Source organism: Cyanistes caeruleus, chromosome 3, assembly GCF_971803275.1.
Source record: "Cyanistes caeruleus chromosome 3, bCyaCae1.hap1.1, whole genome shotgun sequence".
Lineage (NCBI taxonomy): Eukaryota > Metazoa > Chordata > Aves > Passeriformes > Paridae > Cyanistes > Cyanistes caeruleus.
Window position 1 is genome coordinate 26229973 of NC_141703.1, and position 11141 is coordinate 26241113.

Sequence of the window (11141 nt, forward strand, 5' to 3'; positions counted from 1 at the left end):
TTGCTAGTTTTTAAAATGGGAGCATTCCATTGCAAAAAGCAATTTTGGTAAGATGTTAAAGTCGCTAATTTTAAATGGGTAATTCAGAAACCTTGGTATTCAAATCCCAAACATTTACTTTTTTAGCCTATAAGACATTTCATTATTAGCATTAAGGAGTATTTTTTGGAAAACAAATGGAGAGGAAATAGGATGCTTTGCAAAAATTTATTTTTCCAATCATTGTTCTCTCTCCATTCTGCCAGGGATCTGTCCAAGGAGCTGTCCTGATGTAGTTAGTAGAATGTGCGTGATTTTTTTCCCTCAGTAAAGTTTTACTGTGTTGACTTTTTTAATACTCTGATCTCTGACTCTTCTTGCATCTTAACATGCAAGAATATGGTAAAAACTCCTTTTCTGCATTTACTTGCTGCAACCATTGCTGAAATCCTTAGGAATTTTGTTAACGTGATCCTAGAAGCTTCATTCATACTTTGATATCACTGTTGCTTTTTCTAGCAAATTGCCTTTAAGAACCTCGTCCAGCGAAACCGTCAAGCAGAACAGCAGGCAAACCGACCTCCACCTTCCAATTCTGTCATCCATCTACCATTTATCATTGTGAACACCAGCAAGAAGACAGTGATTGACTGCAGTATTTCAAATGACAAGTAAGCTAACAAAGTTTTCCATCTGGCTTTTGGTAGAGCTCAGAGTTCATATAGATGTTCGTGTAGATTCGTTAAAGATTAAATACAAACTTAATTTACTTGTGCCTTTTGTATATTGAGAAACATGCACTTCAGGCAGCTGTTTTGTATACCCTTTTAATAAGTAGACTAATTGATTCACATTTGGTAACTTATTTAAGACTTGCAATCTAGAGATACCAGGCATCTCCCTTGACATTTTATGTCATACTTAACCAAGCAGAGTTTTCCTTTGGCTTTAACACCATGAAATGCAGCCAGTGGAATTGAAAATGGATTTGCTTTCAGGACTGCTGTTCTCCACTTTTAGTTCAAAAATCTGCATTCGTCAGCTAAATAAAAACTGAATGTAAGCAGTCATGAGCAAATACATAAATCTTGAAAAATTCGATTGCTTAATTGTGATGTGTCACTAACACTCAACACTGTGTGTAAAGCTTTTGAAATGCTGCAGTTCCTGAAAAGTGAAAGGCAGGTAAAATTATTGAAGTTAATTGAGACATTTTTTCTTCTCCAGGTTTGAATATCTATTTAATTTTGACAATACTTTTGAAATTCATGATGATATAGAAGTACTAAAACGAATGGGAATGGCTTGTGGGCTAGAATCTGGAAGCTGTTCAGCAGAGGACCTAAAAATTGCAAGGAGTTTGGTTCCTAAAGCTCTGGAACCATATGTGACAGGTTAGTTACTCCAAAAAGAGTTGGTATTTTTCCTCCTTAATATGACTCTATGAAAAATCATGGAAATATCTTAGATCAGTTAATTTCCACTGGTTTGTGGTAAAGATTTCTATCAAGTTCTCAAATTTGTCTGCTTTTTAGTGTTCCTTAACATAATGATAAAGAATAGACTCTTGCTCTTTGCAAAACGTTTTGCATCAAGCCACATAAGTAGATATTTGAAGCATGTAATTCTTTTAAGAGATTTTTTTAAGAGAACAGTATTTGTTTGATTCACTTGCAAAGACAAAAGGTAGTAAGTGCAGGCATATGAAGTCATCTGTCTTCTTTAAAACAAATGGGTTTTTTAAATGTATTTTGAAATTTTGTTGTTGCTTGCACTAGCCTTTTTTAAAATTATTCTGTTTTGGATATAGTACATAAATATATTTTGTTGTTTGGACTGCAAGGTTCCTTTTCTGGACTTTAAAGGATTAAGCATTTCCTTTAAAGGAAAATGTGTGTGTTTGGAAGGATTCCTGAAATGCATGTTGTTTTACAGAAATGGCTCAGGGATCAATCAGCAGTGTATATGTCACATCTTCATCAGGTTCTGCATCAAACGGCACAAGATTTTCAGCCAGGTGAGATGAAATTTTCACTTAGTTTTTAAAATCTGGGGTCATCAAAGAAATTTGGATATTAAATGCTTTATGAAACAAATTCTGTTTTGATTAAATGTGCTGTGGATATGTGTTTTGTGTTTATTCTTAGATGTCACTTCAGTGGTGGTTCTCAGCAGTGTTCCTGTATAGTGGAAAGGTGTTAGAGTGGTGTTACGCTTGAATTTGTTTTTTGTTTTTTTGTTTGGGGGTTTTTCCTACTGTAGTTTGTGACAAGAAAACAGATACTTCTCTAAAGTTACAGTATTGGAAAAATTACTTCTTGATCATTAGTGTCTAACTTTAAGAAAGAGTTTGATCTTTGGGTTTTAAACAGCAATCAGAAGCTGGTAGCGTGTTAAACCATAACTAGTATTCAACTTTGTTACTAGTTTCTTACCTGCTGTATTAATCAAAAAGATGTCCTTCTCTGAGCTCCACAAGGTTTTAAAATGAGTCAGATATTCAGCAGTTGGTTTCTGTGATCTCTGAGGTCTTTTCTAGCCTAGTTGATTCTCTGATCATTGAAACGTTTGACATTCGTAACAAATGCTTGAAATAAGTTCTGCATGTTTTGTGCAAGGTAACTGAAGCTTGAGTGAGAATTCTGCCAAAATATCTTTAGAGATGCTGAACAGTACCTAAAATCTGTGTTTTCAAGTAAGGTTCCTTCTGTGGTAATGAGCATGGAATAGTGAAAAAGAACACCATGTGTTTTTAAGACTCTGAAATTTCAATAGGCCACTGTTAGCCAGAGACCAATAGAAAACCAGAGGCCGACTGAGGTTCATTATTTTGGTGAGAGAACAAGAATTTCTACCATTTCCTTTTCTCAGGAGTTTGGAAAACAGCAGTGACAAATTATGTTTAATTATAGGATATATATGAACATTCATGGCAATACAGGTTGTGCTGCCAAGGCACATAAAGGCTGTACATTTATTTAACAAGGTCTCTAAAGAAAGTTTGCAGAAGTCTGAAGATGCTGCTACCAATACATTCATCCCAGTTTCTTTGTCTTACTAGGATACTCAGGTTATGAAATCCAGTTCTATTTTTATCAAAAAGAGAGGAGAACCAATTTTGGGTTTGTACTTTGCAAGTTTACAAAAGCACAAGAATAATATCATTTGTTTTGTTTTATTTTCTTTGCTTTCTGCAGATAATTATGTCAGACCTGTTGTAAGTCATCCGAATACAGCTAGGCAGATATCTTGGTAACTTGCTGCTGAATAAGTGTGCAGAACAGCAGAAATTCTTGAAAGTGTCTCACTGGATATGTTTTTCCTGTGAGCTGATAGGGTGTACCCCTGCAGTTTCATTCTCCATGATGATAGACTATTGAATTGGTTCCATACAGCAACAAGTGTGCATGGTTGAATATGTGCATTAGCTGGATTAGCATTTAAAAAGTTACTAGCATACATATTTTTTAAAGGAATTTTTGTATGATTAATGTCTTTCAAGGGAGATGCTATAGAGGTAAGGGAGACATATTTTGTCATTTGAAATTGTGGCCAAGTTTAATAGTTTACCAAACTATTTAGAAAGTCAGCAATTAAATAGATTGGCAAAGTAGCAAGTAATAATGGAGCTAGGAGTTTTCTGGCCCTATTAAAATAAAATACTGCACAATGAGAAGAAAATTAAAAATACATCGTGTGACAGTTTGCTATATAATATCAGTGAGTTAAGGAAAATCTATTAATTCCTCAATTCTCCAGGTCTTTGAATCAGGATGAGAAATTCTGAAAGACATGATTCACTTGCAAGGGTCCAGTGCTACACAGAAATACCAAAGAGCTTAGCTTTAACCTTAACACTAAATGTACTTCAGAAGAACCCTGAAAAACATATTTATAAAGTGCCTGTGAAAAGGTTTAATCTTCATATTAAACCTAATGAAAGAAACCTAGTAAGAACCACTTCAAAATTACTTGAGACCATTTCAGCTTTTTGGAGACAGCTTGGACATACACTAAAGACAGTTTAAAGTTTAAAAGTGGCAGTGTCAGATTCATTAAAGGAATGGACTAGATATGGGAGAGATCATGAAGCAATGCCAACTGGCTTTTTTTTTTTTTTTCTTTTTTTTTTCAGTGACTTTTCCAATGGTGGAGATGGGATGTTGGCTACAAGTTCCAATGGATCTCAGTACAGTGGCTCCAGAGTTGAAACACCAGTTTCTTATGTTGGGGATGACGATGATGATGACGATGATTTTAATGAAAATGATGATGACGACTGATGCCCTTTGCTTGTAGACTATTTTTTGTTAAAATTCAGCAGGCTTCAGGAATAAATTGTTCTAGGGAGAAGTGTCTCAAATTACTTTGCCCCATCCCCCAAGGAGAATATTGGTAAGCAGTTCTGAGTTTAGAAATTGCACCTCTGATAAGCAAACAAGGATTGTTTTATGTAGGATATTTTTAAATGTGGTGTGGATGTGTGTTTTTGATACCAGTGTGTTAATGCAGAGCCTTTATTTACTCTTGTTTTAGGGGTTTTTGGTTTGTTGGTTGTTTTTTGTTTGGGATTTCTTTTTTACTTGAAGGAAAAAGAATTTTGCCCCAAATGTTCTTTCAAAGTTTGCTAAAGAAAATGTAGACACATCATTGAGAAATAAAATACTATCCTTCTGTGGAAAATGAATACACTGAATGGCAATTTATTTGGAGTGTATTTTGATTATGCCACTTTTTGAGGGATAGTGAGCTAATGTAGTAGTGTTTTTTGTTAATCATGCAGTGTCCAAAGAACCAAACAAGAAAGATACGTCCTACTTTTATTACATGTTAAATTCCAGGAATGTTGTTATGAACTTATTTTCCCTTAAATTATATCTAACATTATGATTCCATCAAGTTTATATACTTTTCACTGTATGTTGGGACATATGAATAACAAAGTTTTTGGCAAATGTTTACTGCCAGTTGGTGCAGCTATATAAAATGTCTTGAAGGTTTGGAATGATTTATTGCTTATGGTAAAATTTGCCTGATTTCTTACAGGCAGACTTTGGAAACTTTTTATTATATAGTTGTTTACATACTTATAAGTCTATCATATAAAGACATGTACTGAAACAAATGTTTGTATTTGTTTCATAAGCATCTTCCTGTAATCTATTATAAAGTTGAAATTAAATATAGAGAATGTTTTAAGTTTTTTAACTCAAAATTTGTCAATCATTTTTAATAGTTCATTTTTATAAAAGGAATTTCAGGGCAGGTGGTAGTCTTTTTAAATTTATTCACAAACAATTAACTGCACAAATACTGTCAGCTGCCTATTCTAAGACAGTAGTCTTTTTATTGAAACACAAATAAACTTTTCTGTAATATTTTATGGAATATAAAGAGACTATAATTGTTTGACTTGTTTAACCTTGGCACTGTTAGTTTTTATTAATAAAACGCGCATGGGCATTTTTAACAAGCTCTGTGGTTTTTCTAATTCTAGGATTATTTTAGAACATTCCACTTCTCGTCACAAGACCTAGAATTAGCTGTCTTGGGATGCTGCATCTGTGCTACAGAGGGCCCAGAGTTTTTGCTTTGATTTAGTAATTTGCCCTTAGAGCTCCTGATAACTTAGGATGCAAAAGGCAGTAACTTACCTGGTATATTCTCTTCTTTCACACCTCCTTATTTCATCCGTGTTGCTCCTCAGGTCAATCTTAGTACTTCAGTCTAGCTTCTGTTTAAAATCCCATGCCTTATGTCCTAACTTTTCATCCCATACTCCTCAGTCCTAGCTTTCTGTCATATATTCCTATGTCCTCAAGAAAGGTTTTAATCTACTTTGCATGTACTTCCTCCTTAAACCGTTTTGTTAGATCACATCCTCTGCTGTCACCTGCCAGAGTGTACTGAACTGGCTCAGTCACTGCAGGCTACTGTCACAGGCAGGATTTGATACTTCCACAAAGCCCAGGGTGTCCCTGCAAAGCATTAATAACTGTGCTGGCTGTGGTAAGGGCTGCTGGATGCACACTTAAACCATGTGGTAAATGTGAAGTGTGTTACATAGTTGTTTGTTTGTTTTTTTTTCTTGAAGGGATTATGCATAGACAAATCTGCTGTGGGAAGGTGGGGCTCAGCATGGAACAGCTGATATACCCTGAAGGTTTTCAAATTCTATCAGACCTTGTAACATGAGTAAACCTGGCAAATTACCTTGTGGGAGTGGGGACAGATCTGGGGGAGAGGAGACTAGTTGAAGGTTGTGCTGCTCAGTGAAGAGGCCATTCTCTGCAGTGCTAATGCTAAGCACAGGGTTCTCGTTGTGGATGAGAACGTTGCTTCAAATTGCCTTTGATGTTGAATGGCAGTTCAGTTTGCAGAGGAACTTTGATTATTCCAGTTTCCCATTGCGTTCTCCAGTGTATGATCCAAGATTTACCTGCAAAGAGTGAGTAGAGGGATGTTAGGGAAGAAAGGCTGAAAGAATCTGACAGTTTTCTTTTGGTTCTTAGTGGCAGAATAGTCCTCAGATAAGATAAGGTTATGGTGGGGGTGAAAATGTGACTAAACAAACATTTTTAAAATGTTTTTTCTTTTGCTTGGTGATGAATCTGAAATGGAATTTGATAATTCATATCAAATAACCATCGGGGTGGTTTGGGGGAAATTATTTATTGTATTTCTGGTTGAACTTGATGTTCTTTAAAGATTTTCTTAACAATTCTGTGATTCTGTATAACCTTTGTTTTGGGAGAGCGTTCTAGTAATGGCAGCAGTAAATAACGAGAGAAAGTCTACAGGTTTTTTAAACAGTTAGCTTGATTTTGAGCAGTCACTTGGTTAAAGTGTTCAGGTGAAAGAGGAGGAAAAAAAAAAAGACAAAAGAGACCAAAGGCAAGGGGCCAGGTTGAGGTGAGGAAAGGAAATTTGAAGGGGTAGATGGAGAGTAGCAGTAAAAAAAGAACAGAATAAAAAACAGCGTCTTTACAGAGGAACATAAAAAGAGAAGAAGGTATAAATTGGAAAGAATGAGATAACAAAAGACTACAAAAAAGAGTAGTAGTAGAAACTTATTTTAAAAAAAGGAAGGTAGAGAAACACATGTTTAATAATGTCAGGCATAGTAGCATGAAAGGAACTGGAAAGTGAAAGATAACTTTAAACTGTATGGGTCCAATCTCTGAAAAAAGTGGTTGCACATATACAGATGGAAAATTAAGATTAAGTGCAGGAACAGAACATAACAGGAAATTGTGACAGGAAATTGTTGAGGAAATCTATGGGAGAAAGTACTGTAAGGAGATAAAAACTAGAATTCAGTATAAGAAAGATTAAATGATGGTAAAGGGCTCAGTTTGGGGTAAAATGTGGCAAGAAAGGAATGTACTTTTAGTTCCTTTTCTTAGCCAGCACATTTTCATGATGTGAAGAAGAGGAAAAGAGGAAGAGTTGCAAAGTGTGTATTTATGCCTTTGAAATGGTCTTGAAGATAAGTCCTGGGAGCAGTGTGTATCTTTTGTGCTTTCTGAAGTGTTACTGAGCTTTGAAAGACTGATTATTTTGACATGTATAACAAGGATTTCTTGAACTGTTTCACAAATAATCTGTTTTGTTTTTCCCATAGGAATTTGTCTTAACCAAAGAGAAGCAGTTAAGACTTCAGAAAATTACGGGTTTTGGTTTGATTTTTTTTTTTTTCTTTTAACTTTCCGTCAATGAAAGGTGGCAACTGTTGCAGAGAGAAAAAATAAATGTAGCTGATAGGGTACTGACTCTTCAGGGATACCCATTTATTTATTTGAATGAAAGGATGAATCTTTAATGAAAGGATGTACTGTCACGAATCTCCTAATTACTTAATCAGTGAATACATAGGTTGTAAAGTCTTCATTATTAATGAGAAGTCTGAAAATTGGATGCTACTTTAATATAGAAAGGGCAAAAGTTAAAACCAAAAAACCAAAACCAACCAACATGAAGTAACACTAATGGAATGTTCACCAGTATAAAGGACAGCATATGCAGTTTTTCCCAGATAGATTACTGTTTACTGTAGGGATTTCCTTTCTCTTGTCTGCTTATGAGAAGTGTAGTAGGACACTAAGTGTACTCTTTACAACTACATTGAGTTAACAACTTGTCACCACTTCTCAGCCCTGTCTGCTTCCAGAAAGATGATGCTACTGTCACACACACTTTATTGTTGAAGCCTTAATTGTCATTCATTTATCAGGAAAAGCAAAAGATGAGCCAGCACAGTGAGAGCAGCCTTTTTGTGTTGCTATTTTCTAAATTTAGGATTTAAGGTTTTTCCTGGGTTTTTTCAATAAGCAGCAATGCATGGATGTTTCTGACTTCAAGCATTTGGTTACTCTGGAAATTCCTGTCTGGCATGACGATGGTTCTCACCTAGCACCATCTGCCTCTAACTCAGAACTTTATCAACAATTGGAGAAAATCATGCTGATTATTGATGCACAGTTTAGCTGTGGTAAAGACACAATGTTCAGATTTGGAAGAGAATAAAGAAGAGAGGCTGGTGTTAATTGAAAGTCTCCCATGTAATACCATTACAGGTGCTTTTCTTTGTTCTGCCATGACCTTTTCGTTAAATTTTTGGATGTTTTTGACATGCTGAAATCCAAACTTAGGCTGAAAATTTTGATCTTCTTTTATCATGTTGCTGTGTACACATCATGGTACATTGCTATAAACAGTGCAGTTTCATCAGCCCTATCTGGTCAGAATATCTGTATTATAGCATGTTAAAAAGACAGAAAGGTTGCAGACTTCAGGCAAGATTCCTGTTCTCTATTCATGTAAACTTGAGAGAATTTATTAAAAATAAAGCAGAACATTAAGCACATATTCTTAAAACAGGCAACTCCAATAATTAATGTTGGGCAACTTCTGATGCTGGTTTTTAATGAACCTTAGAATAGTTTTTACAGACTAAATAATGCTACAGTGCCAGTTTTTGAAGTGTGAAAAAGTAAAATGTGTCAAAGATGTGAGGAAATCCTGTCCAAATGTGTGGTCTAGACAGCTTGAGATCAGCTCTGAACCTTGTATTAGAAAATCTGTTGAAAGAAACAGCTAGAAGAAAATAAGAAGCCTGGAAGATTAATTGTTAATGACAAAGTACAGAATAGGTTTTATCAAATGAATATGGGAGGAGATTGCAAATGTTTAGCTGATTAATGAAACAATGGCTATGCTTCAGCATACTTAAACCTTTTTAATTTCATTGCATTCTGATTTTAAATATGTTTTACAATACCTCCAGATTGTATGTTAAGGGGTTATGAATTACTGCTGAATCATTTTTGTGGCATTATCACTGAACAGCTGCATCAAGTAAGATTTTACTCCTGTTTAACAATTTCTTCAACAGCCCAGAAGAAAATTAAAAAATACTCTGAAGTAGAACTGGTAAGAAAAGAAGTAAACAATGAAGAGGAGAGATAAACGTGAATTGTTTGGCAAGCAGGTCATATCCAAAAATGTTACAGTTAAATTCCACATCTTGTGAAGAAAGAATCCAAGGTACACTTACAGGAGGAAAGACTATGCTGGAAACACAAGATCCTAAAAATGATCCAGGCATCAAGGTAGATTATAACTGTATATGTCTCCTACACTGTTTTGTGAGGAATTAGCTAATCTGAGTTTGGATGTGTAGGTAAAACTAATAATGGATTGGAAAATGGTGTTACGTCCAGATACAGTGAGACCAGAAGTGAGCAGCTGCATAATTTGTTAGCATCGTCATTTCAAAAGGATATTGGAAAAATCAGAAAAACTCAGAAAAAAAGCCCTTGCCCCAATTATTTGATTCCTAAAGTCAAGATCTATTACTGTGAGGTTTAAGGAAGTTTTATTTTGGCGTGTTTAATAGAAAGGGGGGAAATGGAGAAATTAGTGGATTTGTGTCAGGTCACACAAAAATATACCATTTCAAGGGGCTCATCAGTATCTGGGGAAAAAGTGACAAAAAATTTAAGAACTGGAACTTGAAATCAGAGTAATTAAAGTGAGTTACCCAGTTGATGATAGTAATAAACCCCTGGAACATATCTTTATTGGAATGATGACATTCCCACACTGGTAATAGTAGGACTACATGTAAATATACACATTAATGAATGTTGTTATCCCACATGTTTCTCCAGAATTCAGTTCTTTCTCAGAGGTGTCACAGGATCCTGAAAAAGGGAATTTTCAGCCCAATTTCTGATCTTAATAAGTTTGGTGCATCCATAGTTATCACTCTGGTAAAAAAAAAAAAATTAGAAGTGAAAAGTCTTCATTCCCCGTGAGAAGAGTCTTTCAAATCAAATTGAAGAAAAGGGCACCTGTTCTTTCATGCACATATTTATTTCACTTTAAACAAAACAATCTTTTTTGAGCTTGAGATTTTGTGCCTGAAAGAAATGAAGCTCGTGAAGGGAGCTTAGGTGCACAGCAGAAAATATTTTCTGCAAGCATTATTGATGTAGCTGTTACTTTACATCCAATTACTGAAAGTAGCACATGGTTAGACAGCTTTATTTGTTGCAGAATCAATTTCTGCTTGACTTTTATTACAGGTAAGAGATGAAAAACAGCTCTGTGAAATGGTGGGAGGAATTCCCAAGTGCAATAGCAATGACATCATATGAGACCATTAAGCAAAGACTCAATTATTAATATCTAGTACTTGGCAATTCTGAAAGATAGAGGAGCGTTTGAACTTGTAGTCTCGTAGCCATAGCACAAAGTCCTTTAAGCTTCAAGGTGCTTGTATTCAGTGTATTTCTCCACTGTTATTTTAGTAACAGACATTAGGACTTTACACTTCAGTAATTTACCACTGCCATGAATGTTGATAAGAGGGAGGTGTGGAAAGTGCATCTCAGAGCAACTGTTGTGTTTCTGTTCTCTTCACACTGATCTTCAGGAGTTTTAACACCTTTAGCGGATAAGTCTGGAAACCAAAAAATACTGGATATAAAAATTCATGGTGTTAATGTATTACTTTCATGGCCTATTTTGCATTCCCCGTGCCTTTTCTTCTGGCTAGCCTTGCTGTTACACAGTTGGTAGGAAAAAAGGGCAGAGCCTGGCACTGTGCAGAGCCACTGTGTGGTCTCTGATACTGCCTTCCTGGCCCCTCCACTGCT

General features: G+C 35.4%; 1 protein-coding gene across 8 annotated transcripts in view; it reads left to right on the forward strand.

Moving 5' to 3' along the window:
- Nucleotides 1-5452, forward strand: part of TFDP1 (transcription factor Dp-1) — a 38453-nt gene extending 33001 nt beyond the window's left edge. For all 8 annotated transcript variants that reach the window (XM_086880253.1, XM_086880257.1, XM_086880254.1 and 5 more), the window contains exons 9-12: nucleotides 499-650; nucleotides 1207-1373; nucleotides 1915-1996; nucleotides 4115-5452. In XM_086880253.1, coding sequence (XP_086736379.1) covers nucleotides 499-650; nucleotides 1207-1373; nucleotides 1915-1996; nucleotides 4115-4262 — 549 coding nt within the window. In that variant the 3' untranslated portion in view covers nucleotides 4263-5452. The remainder of the gene's footprint in view (nucleotides 1-498; nucleotides 651-1206; nucleotides 1374-1914; nucleotides 1997-4114) is intronic.
- Nucleotides 5453-11141: the final 5689 nt, after the last annotated feature.